General features: G+C 36.2%; 1 protein-coding gene across 2 annotated transcripts; it reads left to right on the top strand.

The window, feature by feature from the left end:
- Nucleotides 1-4,990: 4,990 nt before the first annotated feature.
- PQLC1_1 (PQ-loop repeat-containing protein 1) lies at nt 4,991-18,814 on the top strand (the record flags this gene model as incomplete). Of its 2 annotated transcripts, XM_012938986.2 has the most annotated exons (4): nt 4,991-5,215; nt 7,035-7,213; nt 11,152-11,368; nt 18,127-18,292. In XM_012938986.2, the coding sequence occupies exons 1-4, from the start codon at nt 5,007-5,009 to the stop codon at nt 18,290-18,292; spliced, it is 771 nt and encodes a 256-aa protein (XP_012794440.1). In that variant the 5' UTR covers nt 4,991-5,006. The 2 variants fall into 2 exon arrangements, with proteins under 2 accessions (XP_012794440.1, XP_051071562.1); XM_051211497.1 differs by having other exon boundaries at nt 4,991-7,213; nt 18,127-18,814.
- Between the last annotated feature and the right edge of the window lie 5,528 nt (nt 18,815-24,342).

Raw genomic sequence — 24,342 nt, 5'->3', positions numbered from 1 at the left:
GTTCACCAGATTATAGAATGTAATTGCCGTAAATATTAAACTATACCAGTTTTTAACAAAGCAATTATCCGATCGATATGCGAATATTGTAAGGAATTTAGACTTGTCAGTAGTTGACGGAAGTCACAAGGTGAAAGTCGTGGGTAGCTCACCAGGTTTACCATAGCGGTTCTGAATAAAAGAAGCCAGGAATATAAGAAGGAATTAAAGCTTGTGGTACATTTTAGATCCTATAATTAAACGGTGAATTTGCTCACAATGCGTGGTGATAAAACTATAGTCTTACTAAGGTAATGAACATAAGTAAGTAAAACTATGGTTACGATTTGTTAGTAAATTTTGAATCTTCGACAGTGTTGGTCATATAAGATCCAAACTAAGGTTTGGATTGATGGACAGGTGATTAGGTGGGTTAGATACGCGCCCTTGCCCGTTTGAAGCCAAAACAAAGTAATTGGGTAAAATGGCGGTTCTATAATTCATCATAAATTTAAATGTACATTATTACCTAAACAAATACGACCACTCAGCTATCCAACCAATAATTGTTCAATTGATCAAATCTAAATTACAGTAAATAAGGAAGTTGACAAAGGATTCAAGAAAATTACCAATCACAACAAATAAATGTTATTCTATCCTGTCTGGATAGACCATGCACAGATTCGTCCAAAAGATAATATTTGGTCGCTTTATAACACGGTGTGTCCAATTCTGGAAGAGTGCCTCAATTCACAACCAAAACTGCACAATTCCAGTCAACACAGGTAAATCAATCAAAAGGAGGGACAAGCTAATATGGCTGCCGCCAAGACTAAGTATAAAGTAAAACAACACAAGCGCAGTTCGGGAAGAAACATGGAGACTTAGTGAAGGCGTATAAAAATAAAAACTACAATAAAATACAAATATTAACAATTCAAATGTAATCAAAAAGTTAACAATGCACAACTAAGGGGATCAATAGGTACAAAGTGCAAGTATATACATGGAGGGATTTTCACACACACATAAAACATTCATAACAGATCTTACAGGTCATGACTAGTTGTTTGAAAAGTAATGAGCAAACGTTCTCATAAAAGGCTGACTCTCTTCTAGTCAAACTGCTGATCATACGGTAATTAGCAATAATTGGCCTAAATGTAGCTATTAAGAATCATACAAGTAATTTTCGGCAAAGGACGTTCTGATCCACAAACTTCAGATGATCCTGAGTAGTTTGGAGAAACCTGAAGGATAGACTTTATAATAAAAAAATTGGTACTCAGTTCATAAAAGTCAATTAATTACTAGTGAGCATAGATAAAATGTTGCCTATCCATATATCGTCCTAGATAGCTGTTCACATTTCAACCAGTAGTTGGAAATTTTATCTGAAAGAACCTTACAATGACATGGCCAATTAACATCTTCATTAAGTCTCATTTTCCCTAAATGAAACTTTGCCAGTATAATAGTTAATTAGTCGGTTGATTCGCTGTTTAAAATAAGTCTCGAGCAAACTTTGTGCTGAAATGTAGAGGAACCTTAGGGAGAATCAAGGTGATATTCTTTGAAGAAATTTGATGAAAATTCAAGCAATAATCCTCTGAAACGTTGTGATAATTTTGCCTGTGTTTCGCTTGGAGAGACATGCCTGGCAATCCATGATTAATTTATGCAAGATAGTTTACCCCTAACAAATATTTAAGACAAATAGTCTTTCAGATCTGATGAACGGCTGGTGTTTTGTCGAAGAAAAATAACGAAATTTCCTTGAGAACGCTGTTTCTATCCGATTTTCAGAAACTGAATGCGACTGAAGAAAGCTGTACTTGCGATAAATTGTTTTTACAGAGGACCCAAACATAATTGAATATACTAACAACGAGTCTTTTAATAATTAAACACCAACATTAGGTAGCAAAAACGTCTGTAAAGTCAAAATCTGAACATAGATTGTAAATAGTTCGACGAGTCTTTAGAAACTTCTATGGAAACCGTCAAAGAAAGTATAACCTACCAACTGACGGGGTTTTCGAGCTACCAGAGAATAATCAAGTGTCGTTATGCTTTAAATATTCTGAATTTTGCACATTACTTTACCAAATGATTTCTTTCTCGTCTAAGCGTCTCCGGCGTTCTCCTCTATTTTATCCTGTAAAATTTGGTCCGTATGAGCTAGAAAATTGATCTATAAGCAAAACGTCAATTACAGTTTGCAAAAACATTACCAATATTAGGTTCCCAGTGACACATTTTCATTGTAACTGACATGACATGATGAAACCTGCAAGGAAATGGAAGTAAGCAACTTATATGACGTTTAATGGGTCCAAATAGTTACTAAGAGCGCCTAGTTAAAAGAATGGTGCTTAGTACGAAGTTTTTCCAACTACGTCTCACTAGCTTTAAATACCTGGATGTGACTATAGTCCGAAATTCATATGTACCATGTTTAATTTCTCACCTAATTACTGACGAATCACGCAGGAAGTTCGATTGGTTTTGGGTCCATTACAATGGTAATTTCACCTCGACATCCATGGAATTGCCACTAATTACGTTCGGACGTTCATTGTATCAAACAGGGATACATCATTGGGGACGAGAGAACTGTTGATTAAGGAACATGCAGCACCCGAATCTAGCGAAATTGTAACTAGGTGGTTAAATAAATTACCACATAATATTTGGGCGGACGGTCTATCATTATCACACGAAATCCACAGAAATAGAGCAATCGACATTGAATGTCTCCTTGATTTACCCGCTCTCTTTGTGCACAATTGAGTAGAGGCGGTAATATGGTTCTTTTGGATGGCTATTGTGGGACTTGCCTATATCACTCAGACAATTGTAGAAATGATCATTTAAGTATTTTTTAGCGATAAAAACATTCCCCTTCGTGAACAATATCGTCTTGTGAGGAGTATCTCAATCTAGGTTTTCACAAAACTACGTTATATAAGGTAGTTTTGTAAAAGGCATGTATTGCTTCGACCTAAGTCTTCAGTACGCGCACAGATTATCAAACTGGTTTCAGTTTTTTCAACTCGCGAAATCGTTGTATACAGCAAACTCAGTTTACTGAGATTTATTTATTTTATAATCCGTATAGTTACATTGGTTTATGTACTTCGGAGTTACGGGAAGACTTTCGTTCGCTCTGAGATGAGACTAACGAAAATACTCATCGGTCTATATGTGGGCTCGTAATCAATTGCATTTGCATCCCGTTAGTTCACAAAGCATTAATACAGTAATTTCCACAGTAGTTTGACAAACAATTATTTAGGTTTTGTGTAGAGTGTGCAGTGGGATTATGGAACGGTCTAATTGACATACATGTATGCTAGTCTTTTTGTTCGGGTACATATCGACTCACAAAATGATAAAACTTCATAAGGTGTGCTATATGATGGCTTGCTGACTAAAGTCATTGAGTTCACTATAGTTGAACATTCACACTTGCGAATAACTAAATATTTTACTTGATCTTATATAGCAAATATTCACTTGTTATCTCGCTTACACAAGTTTTAATAAATTTTTTTTAGATTATCAATCATAGCCCAGATAAATAAGTTCTTTTCACTTTCTAAGACCAAGTTTCGCCAGCCGATTCATAAATTCTGCATTATTCACTCACTATGATAACATAAATTTTAAAAAAATAATTACCTCATTTTCCTTCTTAAAGATCTCATATTTCTGTGTTTGAATTATTTTTTCTTAAATCACAGTGTATATTTACTCTATTTTCGTCTAAAACAGGTATGGGATAAAAACATAAACTGTATAGCTTGAAAATTGGTTCAAATGCATCTTAGGTTGATAAAATAGATTAGTTTTAATTAGGAAACGGTGACAATGTGGTCTCACGAAGTCTTTGAGTAGCAATATAACTATGTTTGGAATGCGTTTTCTATACTTTGATTACTAACATGTTGCTTTTGGACTGGTCAACATTATGTGGATTAATCATTGCGAGTAAAGTTAGTGGTCTGTTATGTATTACTATATGACAAACATGGTCTTTGGATGTAGACATGAGTTGCAGTTTTGTGATCGTTGATATCTTTGTCGCATTGCTCAGGTATCCTAGGAAGATTGAGTAAACAACATTGAGGTAAAACACAAAGTACTAGAGGAAGATAGGGAATCGAGTAGTGTGGTTAGAAATTTTTATCGTCTGAGGTAGTTGGACATGTTTTACGTATGTCTAAATGTCATCTATCTTGAGGGTCTATGCTAGCTGGTGTAGGAGTAGGTTTGAAGAAAACTAAGCTAGGTCATAAGAGAAAGATGTATCAGTTCATAAAATCAATGATTGTTGGTCTGAGCCGTATTAGCAGGTATGGGCTACCTAGTTGGGGCCCGCCCGACAACCACAATTACTGGTTGGAGGCGTTAAGTAAAGTAGCTCTGAATTGGTCTCGGTAGAGCTAATAGATTTACTGTCCATCTTACTTTAGATTTTAAGTCCCAGTATTCTTTCATCCTTTTTTCATTCCGTCTCCTCAAACCATATCAATAAGTTAACCTTTTTCATCATTACTGTTACATTATTTCTACTCGGCCATTCATACTTCTGATTTTATTTTGTCTTACTGATGTGGTTTGACAGCCGTACGTTGATTAGGACTAATTGACCAACTGTTAACTGTTGTAAAATGAGAAAAGATTTTCGTCTCTTTCGCAAATTTTGGAACTAAATAAAATATGTGACAGTGGGGATAGGATTATCCTAAGTTGATAGGGAAATCTAATCAAATAATCAAAATATACATATAACCAATCAGTCGTCAATAATAATACAACTGGAAAGTCTTTGTTTATTTACGTTGAACTGCTCTTATTATATTTCTGTCTAGAGGGTTAAGAAATTGTTCATATTTAAATATATTTTCTTAACACCTACGTATGATTTAGTGTTTCCAAATTTAAATATTATATCTTTACTTTTTTCGTGTAAAATTTCTCTTTGTCATTTTGAAATCTTTTAGTGTTTAACTTGATTGATGTTTAACGTATTTGAAAGTAATAAAGATAATACAACTGAAGATGGAAGGCTATTGTATAACTTTTTCAGCCTACTTTATATTTTTGGAGGAGCGGTTCCTTATATTCCACAATATTTAAAAATTCGCAAAACACAATCTATTAAAGGTTTTTCCTCATTTGTTTGTTTTATACTTTTAATATCGAATGTTCTAAGAATATTGTTTTGGTAAGTTTTTCATTATTTCATTTACTTATTATGTTTTTAGTGGAATAAGTAGTTACCCCTTCTTTTTCGAAACCAAACTGAAAATCATTGCGTTATAAGATAATGTTTCAAGTTTTAAACGTATATGTTTTTTATAATGAGAACTGTTCGATAAGGTATACATGACAATTAGATACTATTAAGACGATAGTATATACTGTTTCTCCTACTAAAATCCTGGTTTTTAATGTTTCATCTGGGACGTTTATTTATTTACTTAGTACTTTAATATTACGAAAGATTGAAAGATTATTACTGAATATTTATTTTACAATGGACTCGATCATATAATCACAACCGTCCCGCACTATTACTATATTAGTGCCATATTTGGGTAAAGTGTGCTTCAGAACCCTACAAAGCTGGTCACTCCAAGTTTGTTTCTTAGTAGTAACCACATGACTTGAAAAGCATGTTTAACTTCATGCACTCGGCTTCAAGTTAAATTCTCGTGTGAAGACTAGTTTACCAAGTGACTCCCGATATATAAAGAATTGAAGTGGGGCTCTAACTTCCAGAGATGGCTGTAAGTTGATTGCTTTAATCACTAAGCAACTACTGAAAACGCCTCTTATTATTATAAAACAACCTAACACGTTTGTTCATTGTGAATCATATTCTGATTTTTTCGACATTTCAAGTACTAGTTTATTGAATTACAGTCAAGTGAACCATGTTCTGCCTGAATTTTTAAATTTGTTGTATGGTACTAATATGACGGGCATGAATCAGTCTGGATAGTCAGGCCTTAATTCGTTGGAGAATGAGTGACTTAAGAACTAGTTTCTTCCAGTCATCTATGTTATTTTACTGTGCTATTTTTTGTGTTTGTTTTATTTATAGGCATCTAGTCCTTTTTTCATCACATAAGCATGTTATTCCGATTAGTGGTCTTGTTTTTGATTTCAAAGTATTCAGGGGTTCACGTCAATAGTCAGGTCTTGTAAGCAGTCGTCACAGCCACATTGTATCACTCCATATCATCTGCCGATTAGGATTCTTTACCTTGACTAACAATCGAAAATTCGCTTGCCAGATCATTAGAATTCTAATCTGTAGCAAATAGTTCATTATATTATCAATTTAGTTTGTACCACCTGTGGCTTGTTTCTTATTGTATAAAAGGAGTGATCAAATATAAATATATTGTTATGCTTTTCTTTGTTTTGCAAGTATAGTTTATCTAAATAAAAAGTTGTACAATATTGAGGGGAGCAGAGTACATATCATTTTAATAACATCCAGAAAGCATATAAAGGAGGAGCTAGATAAACGATAATCACGAAAACTGGGAATTTAGTTGGGGCCATTGTTTTTTTATCTCATTGTTTCATGTCGAAGTATCTTCTGAATTTCTACTCTCTCCAATTTAGTGCCACATCATGTCAAGCTTTAAGTCACTTTGCACCATCTCTAGGGTATTGTTCAAGAAGTTGCGGTACACTTATATACTCTCATCCAACACCTGTAGTTTATCTCACAGCGTCTTTCATAAGTAATTCCGTCTTCCAACCACTTATGGCGGTAGCAATTACTACTCATCGTGATAGTCTCTGAGAAGGTAATGTCTCTACTGTTGTATTACTTACAAAATTTGAATATTATTGTCGAATTAACAAGAATTTCGGAGTGAACATTGGCATAGGATTCAAAGTTTGTTTTATTGGTCCATAAATAGAAAGCCTTAACCTGACCACAACCCAGTTTGTATAAACTCTTATGTACTGATCAGTTTAACCTCCCTTCCCATACATATTCATGCATTATTTTCTCGTTATAGGTTTGTACAGCCATTTTCAACCGCCTTACTTTTTCAAAGTTTCATTATGATTGCTACTATGCTTATTCTACTGAGAGCTATTACTCAGTTGTCTAGCATAAAGCGTTCTCCGTCTATGCCATGTACAATCAGTATTAGGAAAGTAGAGACAGAGACTTGGAATATCAATCAGTTCCAAGGTGAGTTGTTAAAGTATTAGAACGTTTCAAAATATTGGTTTTTTGTTTCAGTGATTTGTTTGTTTCAAATGTCTCTCGAAGATTGTCCTTGTTAATTGAGTTTTTACGTTTAGGCGAAATTTTGCTTTCAGATGATTAAATTATGCAATTGTATTCTTTTAATGATTGCAGAGTTGTAAATCATCTGGATATTGATTTATTTAATTTGGTTAAGTTATCGAACTGTATTTGTAGATGTATTAGGTGCATCTAAAAGTCTATTATAAAAATCTGTCCGTGTTTATTAAGTCAAATTCACCTTGAAAATGAAGATATGGACAATTGTTTTTTCATGTGATCATGAGGTTATTTCCAATCTTCGTATATTGACGATGTTTTATGATTCATACTGGAGACAATATGAGTCGAGTGCAGAGACTCCAAAAAGTTTTCTTGAAGTTGTCGTAGTAAAAAAAGGTTCTTGAACAGATTAATGGTAAAGTGATAAAACGTCCGATTCAGTGCGTTCAGAGAATTACGGAAAAACATATAGGCATACATCTTAGGAATAGGTCAGAAATAAGCATTGTAATGATTTCCTTTCTCAACCTAATATCGGTTTTATCCTTTTTTATATGTATTTGAACTATCTCTTCCGTAAATTTCATGAATAAGGACCTTAAATACTACAATAAGTAACCGAATTGTTACATGGGGTGCCCTCCTTGTGTTAAGCGACTGTACATCGTAGCATGAGTTGTTTGATGCTAGGTGTTTGAGAGTGGTCGATTGGAACAATTTAGTAGTATCTGTTCTGCTCTTGAAACTGTCGGCTGTAGTCCTATAAGAAACTTCAGCATTTTATAAATGCCAACCAACAAGTAACCGAGGTTCAGGGTTGTTTGACAGCCTCATATAGCTACCTAACAGATGGAGTAAACATAAAGTCAGTCTGTATATACACTTTCCACATTAAATAAGCCCATAACTAGCTAAAATATTTTCTACCAAAATAGGGTTAAGTTGACTGAATATACGCATTATTCAATCATTTCATGTTGAAGAATTTTAAAAGTAGTAACCATATTATGGTGACCTTTTCAATAGATTTCTATTGTTCTGAGCTGTCGCTTATTACCTGAAGGAGATAGCCGATCACTCTATGGCATAAGTTCTTATCTTTTTTTATAATAAAATGACGGCACATTGGTTATAGCATTCCTTTCGTTTAGACCATAAGTGGTTGGTCATGTGATTATGTCAGTACTGATACTAGTTAATGTTCACAATGTTCGTGCACACTCATCTTAATATGCTTGATGATATAAAACATTAAATCTATCACTTTTATTATGATCAATATACAACTTTTAACTACACGATCACCTTTGTTTTCTGTCAGTGGATGGTGGATATGGCTATACGCGTAAAACTTCTCAAAGTTCTCATAAGCACCGTTATGCTTGGTGGTCAAAGAGTGATGAAGAGTTAGGAGCAGGAGCTATATCTGGTTAACCCCGGAAACTTCCAAGTCGTCCGAGCTGCTAACAGCTAGATGCGTAGTGTAAATGAAACATCCTATGTGGTTAATGGTACGCCGATTAGTAATCTTCAAAGACACTTTGAATGCTAAGTAGGGTACTTTGTGGGTTAGTTTAGCTGGTTTCCTACTACTCAAACAGTATCAACAAACCTGCCCTGTTCTTGGAATGTGTCTATCAGTACACCGAACTAGGCGGAGTTCCATAACGAACTCCAGCTTCTGGAGCATTCCTAGTCATTAATCTCAGACAACCTACCCTCAACCCTTTTCAACGATAGAGGCAAACATCTGCTCAGAGAACTTACCAAACCGTTTGGAAAGATTTAGCAATTTAAGAGCGTTTTATCGTCCTGGACTGAAGCGATTGTCGATTCATATCTTTGAGTGGTCTATTTAAAGGTTGCAATATTTTTGACGGTAAGAGTCTTATAATTGCATCTAAACTATGCTTCTAGAATTGTGAAATTCTTGTAAAAAACTGATATATGATAAGCAGATGAATTTTCTTTCGTTTTGTTCGATCATTTCTGACATTTCATCTACATCGATCATTTCCTAGAGTTTACTCATGTCTGTTTGATACTGTAGTAATAGTCCGTTTAGTATCATGGTCTCAGATCATCGGGTTAGGTGGGTTATGTCATTTCAGCTGCTTCCAAACTGTGCATTAGGTGCTTACTCTAATAGTGGGTGAAAAATCGAAATCACTAGTTCATAGCACATCACCGTGGAATGATAGGTTGTTGCATACAACTAGCAGCTATTAGCCTAATTTAATTTCCTGATTGGGTTTATTATGATAATGCAGCTCAATAGTCTGATATGTCAGATATAGGTTAAAGCAGAGCTCAATGGTAATCTGGCTGTAGTTTTTTTCACAGTTCTTATAAACACGAGAGTAATTCTAACTGTAAGAAGTCTTCTTTTTATTTTTGACTGGATTGTATATTTTATTTGTTCATTAATAATATGACGTTTCCCGCTTCTATTTTCTCATACTGTCATTCTACAGTGCGTAGTAAATTCTTCTGAATGCCTTTTACCGAAATGTTTATGTGTTATAAATAAACATTTATTCTGAGCAAATTGTTCATGCTTAAGATTAAATTATGTGGAAGTATGATTAATTCATTTTTGGAATAAGTTGTTTACTTTATGAATGGCTATTACATGTGTTGAATACATGAATGTTTAATCAAGAGTATATTCTGTTACCTAACTTGGAAGACATCAGAAATTACAATGCGATTATTGAAGCCGTTTGGAATAGATGTAGCTTACAAATCCACAAAATCACTTCAATCAACCCTATGCAAACCAAAAGACTAGATGACTAAAGAACAAAAACCTCCTGTGATCTAAAAAAATAAACTGTTCCAATCACTAAAAACGCTACATCGGGCAAAGTGGACAACCCCTTTATCTTTGTCTCCACGAACACCAATTAGCGGCCAAACGCCACGACATATCCTCGCTTATATCAATGCATGTGGACAACTGTAGATATATTCAACTGAAGAAATGTTGAGATCTTGGATAAAAGGAATACTAAAAACAACAGAGGGTTTTTAGAAGCCTGGCACCGAGGTCAATTAGCAATCACCAAATGCATTGAAGTCGATCCGATCTATCAAGCAATCAGAAAAATTACCAGCATATGGTTGTGGAAATCATGAATCGATCAATGTTAGACCGCTGTTGAAAACCTGGAAGCACTGAACGGCCGTCTCGTCATAGGATGAGACTCCTTAGCAGTGCTCATCCACAATTCCGCGTGAGGGATCTAAGACTACTAATCTTTATAGTAGTGCTATAGAGATTTTCAGAGTAGGAAATACTTGGATTTATTGAAGCGTTAAGAACGAAATGAAAATGGTAAACTTTAGTGATTTATTTAAAAATCAGTATGTACATACTCTCGTGATATTGATTTTACTTTTAACATTATTATAGTATAGGTGATGTTCTCTTGCATTATACACCTTTTTTATGTTTTCCCATTGATTTATAATTTGGTCCTTTCATTTCTGTAAATATCTTGACATATTAATTTATAATCATGTTTGACAGAGTGTATTTCCCTTGTAAATAATCGAACCAAATTAACATTTTTGCTAATCTTATTTGGTTATTTATTTATTAAACCGCTAAACGTCATAAATTCTATTTCCTACTCATTGGATATCAAAAATATATCACTATTTCACTTCTAATTCCCATTTTAGTAGAATTGGAAATTTATTAAGAGGAAATATTTAACTAGTAAGAATGATTAAATGAGTGAATGTATATTGTATCATTAACATTGACCCTAGTATTATTAATATCCCATCAATTTTAGTGTATTATCTTGCAGTCAACCGTAATAACGAGGAATTCCCTTCTCCGGTTTGTTTTATGTTTACATTTCTCATAGATATCTGGCTTCGTAATTTTTGGAAATGGACGCATTTCTCTAACTATTTATTATTCCTATGTTTATTTACACTAATTTCCGGTCTGTGCACTTACTTATTGTCATCGAGTCAAATTTATATTCAATTATTGGGCTTTACTGCCTTGTTCATCGAATCTATGTTGGGTTTACCACAATTTACGAAGAATTATTATAATAAATCGATTGTTGGAATGAGGTAAGTGGTTAGTAGTTTAATTTGAGAGTTTTCATACCTGAAGACAGGCAAGTGAACAAACAGCCATATCGTTTTTCAATGACTCTCCTCTTAACGTAAAATGGTCCAAAATAGTCTATACCAACAGAATTGAATGGTGGTACGTAAGCTTCCAGGTGATCTGTGTGCACGGCGTAGTGTTGAGTTTCTTGCATAAGAAGCACTGTTTCATGACTCTTTGGATAGCAGCCTGAGCTTTAATGACCCAGAACTCTTCGCGGAAACTGTTCAGGGTGTGAGTAATACCAGAATGCGCGTTCTGCAAATAATAGTGCATTACGACCAAGTCACTAACAAAATGATTACTAGGAAGTATAAGCCGATGTTTGTTTTCGAAGGGCAAGCACGATAATTGAAGTCGTCCCTCTACTCGAATGACATCATTTATTACGAAGGGATTAAGATTCTTCATCGGGCTCCTACGCGCAACACTTCTCATTTTCTTACCAGCAGACATTAGATGGAGTGTCATTTCCTTATTCGAAACAGATTCATTATATCAGTCTTTCTTGTGATTCACATGTACTGCCGTGCTCGTTTTTATGCTGTATGCGCCTTAGCGTCTCCATCTCTATGGGGAATGAGATTATTTCAACCAATTTAATTATATTTTGCTTCGCGCTATCAATTTCTCTCAATCTCAATCTACCATGAATTAACGGTCTTCCGTCTAATCTCATCCTCATATTATGGACGAACCGTTTATATAGAGCGAATATTCTCAGCATTTTGGACCAGGTCTTACAATTACTAAATTGATTCAAAAATCGGTCTAAATGACTCCCCGCTAATGTTTCGCCTAATTCTTCTGTAAACAAGTGGGCTAAAACATGGTTCTCCTCTTCGCATGAATTTGACCAGCCACTTTCGTTCTGCCATAAAATGTTCGGTCCGTGAAACCACTCTTTTTTATTTTGATGCTATCATCTAACGACAATCCACGCGAAGCATGATCCGCAGGATTCTGTTTACTTTTAACATATTTCCATTGGCTTGCTGTAGACAGCTCGTGAATCGTTGGTAAGCTATTGCTTACGAATCTCTCAAATCTTTTGATTGTATTTCTTATACAATGAAGTACGACCAATGAATCCGTCCAATAAGTGACAGAGATAGGGATGCGTAATTGTTGTTCCACGTGTTTTCCACTCTTAGCACACAGTACAACAGCTGTTAATTCTTCTGACTTCATATCCCTTTTTTCCTCTTTCCAACTTTATTTCACTGGATTATACTCCTTGAATAACATCTATAAACCCTAATCTTTCCGATTACTGCTTATACTTTTACTACCTCTACCACTACGGGATTTAAATCGACAACTGCATCTCTATGCTAATGTGGTATGGCAACTCGAACTGATGTACGTACGTACGAAGTTCTACGTTGTTACTAACTGACTAGGAATGGTTATAGGTTTCAGTGGGCCAACCATGAACTTAGCTAATAGAAAGGAACAATGAACTTGATGGGAGATATCCTCAAAACGACCATAAGCCACAACACCATATGCAAATCCTGAGGCATCGGCAAAGCAAGTGAATATGAGTACCCAGTGGTTTGTACGACTATGGTACGAGACATCTGGAAAGTAACAGTTCACTTATGCGCCTCATACTTCTGAGCTAAGTCCCATCTCATAAAGTACTCCCTAGGAAGCTCTGCGTCCCGTGCCAGATTGTACCGACAAGTATGTTGCAAAATTAATTTAGCTGGTAAAACAACGAGCTGTAAACCCAACTGGGTCGAATATAGAAGCTACATACGACAAAATGGTTCTCCTTGTAGGAGTCGCATTGAATTCACACAACCTGAAGATCTTATCCGTTGAAATATTCCACTTTATTCATAGAGTCCTTTCATTTCTTTCCATAGATAAACAAATGTCTTCGTTTCTTTCTACGCGGTCTTCCTTTGGAACAAACTTCAATTATTCAACATTGTTACTGCATCATTTGGTCAGATTAAAACCCCCTAAACGTAACATTTCCTTCAGCTGAGAATATATTAATTTAGCTTCTAACGTATTAACACTGGTTGATAACTTGGTGAGGTCGCACAAAACAAATGTACTTTCATCTTACAAGTTTCTGGTTCAGTTCTTATGTCACCCTGCGGCCACCATAAGAATTTAAGGGCATCGCGATCCTGTGGCGGTACAATCACTTGATGAAACATAGCTTCAAAATCTGCCGTGAGACCTATTGACCGTTGCCGAAATTTGGTGGAGACATCTACCAGATTGTTAACTAAATTTGGACCAGAATACAGTGTATTGCGCTGCACAGTCGAATACGATTCTTTGCTTATTAAGTTTTTTTGGATGGAAGAAAGGGTGGTGCGGTAAATACCAAACCCGACACCTAACGAAGTTCTCTGTAGCCTTTCCGGCGTAGCCCCGATCAACATACTATGCCATCACATTAACATATTCTATATGCAACCTCTGGTCACGGATGAGCCGGTTTCTCAAGGAATTTAATTTACTCATAGTTAGTTTTTTATTATTATGTAGGCTTTGGTGGTGACGCCAGGGCAAAGCTATTTGGTAATGCCTGTTCACTAATTGTGTAGATTTGGACATAGCATTTAAGGCTTTACGATCTTCAGCCGACATGGGCGCATGTTGATTCGGGTCTTCTTCAAAGTCCATCTTATATAACTGGTCTAATCTAGCTTCTAGTTCATCTTTCGACAATAGATAATTTATGATACCCATATTTCTCGTGGTCTCACTGTAAGGTCCAAACAACGTCCACCCTAAAGGAGTTTTTATAGCGTATGGTTCGTTATATTTTCCCACTCTCATTTTTATCTTATGTGCCTCAGGTACATTGTACCTGACGTCTTTGATGTCAACTCTTGGGAGGGTCACACCGCAAGTAAGACCACGATGCCATCTGATATGTTGTTGATACCGTCCCACGAAACATAGGTAATCTCTCGACTGTCCACACCTTTGAAATTCTGAGTGATGAAGAAGAATCTAAGGGGCAAACTTCTAGTTGGATCTCATTACAATGAAATGGGGATTGGCTATCCAGAGTTTTCAATAAAAGCGTCTTGAACTCTTCCTCTGAACCCAACTTTCTAGCTAAATATTCTGTAATAAGCGAAGCGTCTGAGCCATTATCTAGGAAAGCGCAAGTGTGTACTGCCCTTTCTCCATTTTTTTTACCAATACAGGTACTATTGCAAATGCTACTGGTCTCAGTACACGCTTAGCACTTTCCTCCGTACAGAGTTGGGTATTGATATGCACATTACTATTACTGTCTCCCTACTCTTCCCGCTTCCTGTTTAACAAGGTGTGGTGTCTCCAGTCACATCCTTCGACGGCACATGACCTCGGTGCCCGACGGTTTCTTGCTTTGTGGTTCGCCTTCAAACAGACACCGCACAACTTCTTTAATACAAACTCTATCCTTTCATTGATATCCTTATCTCTAAACCTTTCATATTGGTCTAAAGGGTGGTTTCCAGTACATAATGAACATGAAAACTTAAAGGTGCTTGATCTTACGTGTGAAGTGACATCAGACCCACTCGCGTTAGCGAACAACTCTCGCCTTATACTCTGAATGAAGATTTTTCTTAGTAACAACAGCCGACTGCCTTTTGTTTCGTTTAGAACGATCTTCACTGACAAGCAATCCGTATCTGGTATTAACAATATCCGACTGCTCCTTCACAAATTTGTAAAGGTCCTTAAATTAAGGCTCTCTACTCTTCTTAAGAATTCTGCATGCCACTTTCGCCCATTCTCTTTGTAAGTGTGGTGGGAGTTTCAAAAAACATACTCTCGATAGCCTTTGTAGAATTCAGATCGGATACATAGTTCATCTACGTGTGTTAGATCACAAATCGTCTCACAAGATAGTCTTCTTAAATTATCTGGATTAGTCCCCTTAATAGCAAGGATGTTCAGCATCTTACCAATAAATGCATGAGATACGATGTGCTTCTGACCGAATGCTTCCTCGAGAAGCTCTAACGCCTTACGATAGCCTTCTTTTGGTTCAAGCAGTACACAATGAACAATAGTAGATTTAGCTTTACCGTTAAAATACTGAATCAAATAATTTAACCTAGATCGACTTTCAGCACTTGCATCGAAGCAGTTTACGAAATTCCGTATGGAACTCCAATATTTCACGAGATTACCGTCAAACATGATCTCTCTTTTTGGTAGGTCCATAGCTTTAGATATCATTGTTACTCAGTCCTTTCCAGGAGGAACATCAACTGCACGTTGGGCAGATGTAAACTTGTACGACGTCACCTTGTCAGCCACAACTTGACTATAATGCTCTCTCCCCTTTTGACATGACCTTTCCAACTCAATTTCTCTTTCTGTCTGAGCTAAGCGTACTTTAGGTAATTCTAACTAACAGGGGATCCGTTCGGTAGCTGTTCTCGAATCTTTGTAGGATTTAATTTGTTCTACAGACATTCTGCTAGAACTGCAAACGTGATACTCGCGACCCCCAGAGTCTATGTGAAAGCTATGAACAGAACAAGGACAACTTGGCTTTAAACTTTATCTGTTTTTAAAAATGAAAACAATTAGATTAGTACAGTAATTAAAGGAATTATAATCATTAAGTGAAACGCATCAACAAACCGACCAGTATTGCGTGTCTTATCGAAATGAATAAAAGTGAGTCACACTAATATAATAAGATAATACTGTCCTTCAATTGGTAGGTTATATGCAACGGGGATAGTCTACAGACACATCAAACCAGATTGACGTGGTGAGAGCTTAAGCAACAATTTGATTGGTTAGTTATAGACATAACTAACACGAAGTTCTCACTGACGTTTATTATTGTACAAACCTTTTGATGAACCATCTAAAACTTTTTGAGCCAGAGACAAACAGGGATACTAGATTGAATCCTTACAAAGTAGATTAAATAATAATAAATAGAGGCTACCTACCACACTTCCTTGAGTTGTAGCGTTTGGATGGGAGGAAAACCCGGTGAACTTTACGGATCAGTTTCGGTGGTTTCACTACTACATTAATCTAAGTGAAGTTCAAACAAACAATGGAGCTCTACTTGTATGGATTTATGCCACACACATGTCTAGCTCTCAGGAATGTAATGTTAACACTGAAAAAAAAATTATAATAAATATTGTTTTCATTTCTTGAAAAATATCAACCGATTAGTTGTTCGGGATGCAGATAATCTAAATATCGAAATTAATTATCTGTTTATAGTACAGAGCACTAAATCACATATAACCCTGATCTTTCACGACTGTCTTATTAAAACCTAAGAGTTCATTTCCTGGTTATCGATAAATTTATATTTAAAATTAGTTTCTATAGATCTTATTCAATTTTGAATATGTTTCACCAGTAATTGTAACATTTTAGAAGAATCAATATGAATTCTGATTGTTTCTGGCATTTATCGAACTATCTTGTGAAATTCCCTTTGAATGTATATATATATATATACCGATCAATTATAATTTAATATAATAGTATAGAATTCTAGAAAAATACTGTTTAGCTAATTAAATCTTAATCTAACTGTCCTAGTTTACGTACTTTTTTTTTTGAAGACTCATTCATTAAAGTTTGCCTTTTAAGTTGCACTTTATCGTTATTGTTGATTTTGTTTGGTTGCTTTTCACATTAAGTAAAAAAAGATTCTTTTTAATGGACTAATTTTGTTTCAATTTATTTATTCTATTGATTACATTAACAACTCGTTGAATTTGAATTGTGTGCAATTTAATCGATTTTTAATGCTCTCTAGTTGATCACATTTAAATGTATGCGGATTTAATTATATGAAGGTAATTTTCGTCATGAAGGCCTTGGAAAACAGTGTCAGTTGTTTTATCTGGGTTAATGATCCCTAAATAACTTATACATATTGTATCGCACGACATCTAACAGAGAACGATGGACACTGTGATTTACACCATAAATGAAATTTATGCATTTTCAAATGCAAAACTATTACAATGAAATGAATTAGACAGATGACTCACAAATCTTGAATAGTATAATGAAGTATAGTAAGATAATAATCAGGAGTATTGTATAATGATAAAAATTAGGACCGTGATAATGAAAGCGCGTGTACCAAATGTTCGATTAATTCTGAAAACTTAATAATGTTATTATTTATTTATTTGAACACGTAAACATTGGTGCAAGAAGGCGCTAACTACATATGCACCACACAGCAGTGATGGTGTGAAGAGATAGAGAGTGGGGGTTGAGTAAGACAGTAAGACGATATCGTCCGCATCTTCAAGGTCGAAGTCTTTCTCCCGGCAGCAGATCCGCAGATCCTACATCCATCGGAGCTGTTTCCAGAACGTCATCGTTGGCAAAGTTGGAGAGGAATAGTGAGATCGGGCAACCGTGACTAAACATGTCAAATTGATGTAAAACTTGCATATCTCTATCATCATTGTCAGATTTACAAAGTTGAAATCTGGGAAGCTTTTAGTAGTCAGACTGTTGATCATGATTTGATTGATATACGTTAGTCGCAAGTAGCATGGATGATTTAGTCTCATATCATGTGTCGAGTTGTCAACGATTTCACTTTTTGAAGGTTAGAGAACTTGTTCCACCAAATCTTTAAAAGTTGGTTACTTTTCATTTGTGACTGTCAACAAATTGTCTTAAATTTAACATAAATTCAAACTGATATTATTATCTTTCATTTTTTTGTCATCTTCAGTATTTCAATGGTGTTAATGTGGACTTCAGGTGATATATTCAAAACAATTTACTTTATATTAGAAAATGCCCCATTACAGTTTCTTATGTGTGGTTTACTACAGATTGGATTAGATTTAGCCATTCTTCTACAATGTTTATTTTATAGAGGTGAAGGATTTACGTGATATGAATGTTACAATTGATTAAGTCAATATGGACAGCGAAGACAGTGGTGTCAGTTTGTATGTGATTGTGGATAGTAAAGTAACTTTTCTTGTTTATCTGAAATATTTATCATTTTGTACTTCAGTTGTAGAGAGATCTTTTCTATTCCCATCAATTTCACGTACTAATTCTCTTTTTATTTTGAGATCTCATCTAGGTGACATTGTATATTTGTCTAATTTTTGTGATTGTTCACTTTTGTATTTTCTCTGCAATTCTTATGTATTTCAGCTTAAAGTAAACTTGGAGCGATTACTATAACCCTCTGATTATGTCATTTTTGTCAGATTGTTCGGTCTACTATATGTGATAATGAAGAGTTTATAAACAGTTAATAAATTTATCGCTTTAGGATCGACATCCTTCTGTTTCACTGATTCACTTAGCTCTTCTGTAGTATACACATTGAACAGCTGTTTATTGACAAAGATCATTCATTAAAGTCGACAACTGATGAGTGTTTCTGATTAAATGAAATCCGTAAATTTAAAAGTGTAATTCTAATCGCAAGACTTGAATGTTTAGATGATTAGGAAGAAATGAATTAAGTTTGATATTTAGGTCATAATTTCATCGTCAGTTGAGTGACCCGTGAAATATGTACCATTCAGTAGATCATCTTCCAATTATCTTTTTATCATGTTTACTCTTTTGTTCAACATTTCGTATGTAGGGATTTTATGTCATCAATTGATTGGCACTGATTTCATCAATTTTAACCATCTGAAACTCGTTCACCATTCATGATTAATCCTGATTCATTCGTATCTTCAGCTATGTTTACACGGTGATAAAAAGCCTTGAACCAAGATTAGACAGGTGTCTAACGTTGTCTCTTAATCTTTAATATTTCTCCAGTCGTGATATCAGTTCATGATCATAAGGTGATTAATTTGTCTACCCAAAAACTAATCGTTAAGTTAGGGCAGCCACTAGTGTTAAGTGATTAATTTATGGTTGTCTGCTTAGTTAGATTAGATCTCTGTATTCATATAAACTTAATCAATTATTGGTCGTTTCTGGCTAAAACACACTTCTGAATAAACAATTTCTTCCGATTACTTCATTGAATATGTACTGCTTGTGGAAAACGGTTATTATGACTGCTTAGAAATTGAATGACTAGTTCATCCACCTAACCAGGGATTATCGACCATTTAGGTCATTGAACTAATCACAGATTATATGAACTGCAAGCTATATATTATTCGACGGATTGAGCTTGTCTCCTTTTATTGTTTGTCTGAAGTTAACAAGCCTCGAAAGCATGCGTTAACGATTGAGTGAAGGGGCAGTTTATGTTTGTAATCCAGTTATTGATATAGATTGTCCGTGCTATGTGGGTTGTAATCCTGCTTTGCTTCGGGCACCCGGGCAGTATCCCAGCCCTCACACAAATCGAATTATTTATGTGGCGCATATCTATTTGGTGCCTCCTTGTACCAATGCTTGTGTTTTCAAAATAAGTAGATGCAATAAAATGAATTCGTTGCTTTGATTAGCTTTTAACTTCGCTTGGACGGTTTAATACAACAGTACATAGAGAGTAGTTAGGATGGATCCAGTCAACTAGCGAAATTTGGGCTCTAGCGTCGGATGGAATATTGAAAAAATGAACGTAAACTTTATGGTGTTTTTGAGTTTATAAGTGTAAAATCTAACTATTTTAATTAACAAATGTAAAGAAGTTGATGAAGTCATGAATTCAGATTTCTGGTTTACATCATACACAAATGACTAAACTTGTCAAAATTCTAATCATATCTGTCGCTTTTTTGATCGACATTTTAAATAGCAAGTCATAATGATACGTGATGTTTTAAAATTACTGGATTAGACACTACTAGAGTGACACTAAGTGAGAGAAAGCGAGGACTTATGAACTTGGAAGGAGATTTATATTAATCAGAACATTCAAAAATGACTGGGTGCTGAATGAAATAGGGTATAAAAAAAGTAGGAAGTGTGTTAGAATACAGTAGATTTAATGAGTAAGGTTATTTATTATGATATGGAACTAATAAAGTATTTATAAAAGGAATTCCGTATACTATTCATCTAACTGTCATGGTTTGTAATAACTGGTACTGGATGGTGCGTACGAACCGAAATGGATAACTTTCGAGCCAATGACATAGTAGAGGTCAGTAAGGAAGCATTCAGTTAGCTACAACATAGGACCAGGCACATATATGCATCGGTTCAAGTTGCCATACCTCATTAGCACAACAAGATGAACACCGAATTCATAGAAGTACTTAATTCACTGATAGTAATATATAAAAGAAAGATTGAATATAAGGATGTAGTACAGAATGAAAGAATTAGTTCGTAGAAAGAAATATATGAAGTGATTTTAATCTCACGGTTTAAGGGAGGACAAAGTGTATACACTAACACCATTGTGATAGATCCTAAACCATGTCATCCAGAGTCTCCAACCACTGGTTACGATAGTCACGCGGACCCCAACCAAGTAGTCTGCATCTGCCAACATGGCTCAAACCAGAAGTTAGTGACTTCAAGCACTGATGCCACGTTTCGGTTTAACCACCCCTAACTTTCTTCCAACCATTCCATACACTAGTCAACATTGCGTGTCGTGGTAATTGGTGTTCAGGCATACGTAACACGTGGCCCAACCATCTCAGTCGATGAAGATTCACAACCTCATCAACTGATTTACCATCATCATTCCCTAATACCCTACGTCTAACCTCACTATTACTTACCTGGTGATCCCGGCAGAGGCGAGCTATATTTCTAAGACATCTGTGATCAAATACTAGTAGCTTACGAGTATCTTCTACTCTTAATGACGACGTTTCACAGCCGTAAAGTAGAACAGAATGAACTGTTGCACAGTGTACTCGTCTGTTAATTGATAGTCGGATATATCGCCTTCGCCATAGGTGACTTTTATTTTTGAAGAGATTACGAGTTCACCTAATCTGAGAACGGAACAAAGACTTTGACCAAAGACCAATAAGCTAGCTATTCTGACGCGTCCCAGCCCAGTTAACTAGAGAAAAAAAGTCCAAGTTCGGGAGAGGGAAATATATTCCACAAGCAGTCAGAAGCACGAGCAACCATGACAAGTCTAGTCCGAAATACACACTTATTTATATATTGATTCATACACCCATTTTTTATTAATAATTACAATAAAATCACATATATATGAAAAATACTTTATACAAGAATATCGTTTATTTTATTTATTTGAACACATAAATATTGTTACAAGGGGCATCAGATATATATGCGCCACACAAAATGAGAATGGGAAGAGAAAAAAGGAGGTAATGTGCGTATAAGAAAAGAAAAGAAAAGAACAGATTAGTTGTAAAAAGTCATATGCTGAGAATAGTTCATGTCCACTGAATACAAGAATATCGTATGTTATACAGAATAAAATATCATACGGGAAAAAACACTATTGGGTAATCATCATACTGAATTAAAACGGAAGTTATGTTGAACAAAAAATCGTAATGAGTAAATCAACCTAATTTTGACTTTTCATCCCGTCATATCAGTGACGTAAGTTAGCAAAAACCAAACGAGCTTTTTGAATCCGTAAAGAGATTTTGTCAGACACCAACCCATTAGCGATGATCAGAGCCTTCACAAGGCTTATTTACTTCTGAGGTATGCCTTTCAGACACTGCCACAGAATCTCGCGGTCTACGGAGTCAAATGCTACTTTTAAGTCAAGAAAGACCACGATTGTAGGACGCCGATAAGTATGCCTATTTTCTAGAACCTGACGAATGGTGAATATGTGGTCGATACAGCCATGACCAAGTCCAAAGCGAGCCTGATTTTCTTATGTTTGCAGTTCACGAGTCTTTGTTGGGCTCCCGATAATTGTTGAGGCTAGTATTTTAGATGCTATGTTAGTCAAACTAATCCTTCTATGGTTGTCACAGGATGATTTTAACCCTCTCTTATATATTGGGGCGATAAGTGATTGTGACCAGTCAAATAGTATAACGTCCAACTCCCAGATCTTAGCTAAAATATTGGTCAACCTAATCGCTAAATTTGGACCACCATCTCTAAAGACCTCTGGAGCCAATCAATCTGGACCATCTGCCCTTCCTCGTTTCAGATTAGCTATAGCCTTTTGAACTTCTGCTAGAGTTGGGGGACCTACTTCAATGTTCCATTCACACTGTCTGGGAATGGAGGGTAGTTATAGAGTGGCCGAAGGCCGGCTGAACTGCTTCTTAACGTGTTCCGCCCATTGTTCTACACGTCTGGGCTGTGAGTAGATAAGTGTCGTCTTGACTTCTTAATCCCAGTTTCTTTTATTAGTCTGTGGAGCTGTCTTGTGTTACCCACAGCTGCTGCCTTTTCCATCTCTTTCGTTGCCCACCACAGCTCGCGGTCGTTCCCTAGATATTTGGTTAACCTAGATCTGATTTGTTTTCGCTCTTCAGCGTGTTCGGAGCCTGATGGGACGAGTTTACGAAAGTCTCTCTGTGCAATAGATGTAGCAGAAATCCACTGGTTGTTCGTGACCCTTTGGTTCAAATCACCAATAGATGTTGCTGCTGTTTCCACAGCTGTCCGTATGTCTTTCCAAGCAACATCTGGTTCAGCCTCGTTTTCAGAACTACCTAAGTGTGACCTCAGTTGTTTCTGGAACCTACTTTTGGTTTTCTCATCACTCAATTCAATTCTAATGGGTCTTTTTAGTGTGGCTTTTCTGCGTCCAGTGAGGTGCAAGCAGATGCATGCCCGTATTAGAGCATGGTCGGAGTCCAATTAGGTATTCCAGAATGAGCGACAATCTTTTGTCGGGCCTCTCAAACGATGACTGATGGCAATATGATCTATTTGAGTCAATTGTTGGTTTGGTGCAAGAGGTCTCCAAGTTAGACGATGTCTCTCCTTATGCTTAAAATTAGTACTTGCTAAAACTAAACAATTGTCTGAACACATTCGCAGCTGACGGTCACCGTTATATGTTCGCTGAGCCAGAATACCAAAATACCCACTGAAATATCTATCTGTTGGGTTTAAACTACCTAGCTGGGCATTAAATTCACCTGCTACGAGCACTATGTTTGAGTGTTTAACTTTTTGAAGAAGTCCTGTAAAAGTCATCTTTCACTTCATCCAGGTTGCAGTCAGTGGGAGCATAGGCAGAAGCGACGAAAAGGCAACGACGTGTGTCCATATCCTTTCGAGTTCTTACGGAGCCGTTTAACTGAACAGTACATAGATGACTGTTATTGGGGATCTACTCCATCAGTGTATGTTCTGCGCTCGTACTTAGTGCCATGCCTACACCTGCCAGTCCACAAGAGCTAGCCATCGGGTCTCCATATACACGGCGGGTGTATCTCGTCGGCTCCTCGTTTTGGCTAGATTTATTTATTTATTTGAACACATAAACATTGTTACAAGGGGACACCAAATACAATGCTCCACACAGTAATAATGAAGCCAGTAGCAGTTATCATTGGTTTGGAATCAGCGTTTTCTAATTTCCATAGGTGGATTCTCCATATCCATCAACCCGGTTAAGGCACCGGACATTCGCTTTTCCTCCTCCCAATTTCGTAAACAACACCCCTACTGCGAGAAGGCAGTGAGTAGGACTTCCTTATCAGTGGCTGTATACGCGTAGCCATGTTGAGAGCATTTCGAGAGGGTGAGCTAACTCTCCCCACCCTCGGTCGTGCCAGAGCGTTTGGGGGTTGAGTCAACCAAATGACCACACTAGGATGTTGTATGCGTGTTCCGAAGACAGCATACATCAATGGTACGAGATTCCAGAATCTTAGCCAAGGAGGTCTGTTGGCCGATTTGACATACAGTATGTACGTTGAAGGTTTGGAGCGAGTTTCCAGTGGACCAGGGACAGTACTTCTCGCACTATAATCGTTGACCATGGTGACACTTGAAGAGGAAGTATAGAGTTGATAGTCTAGACAGGAGGAATAATAGGAATTGAAGAGGGAGATTGATTATAAATGCAGTGATCTTGAGTACTGTT

This window comes from Schistosoma haematobium, chromosome ZW (assembly GCF_000699445.3).
Source record: "Schistosoma haematobium chromosome ZW, whole genome shotgun sequence".
NCBI classification, from domain to species: domain Eukaryota; kingdom Metazoa; phylum Platyhelminthes; class Trematoda; order Strigeidida; family Schistosomatidae; genus Schistosoma; species Schistosoma haematobium.
The sequence above is the reverse complement of the archived record's forward strand: the minus strand, read 5'-3'. Positions and strand labels throughout refer to the sequence as shown.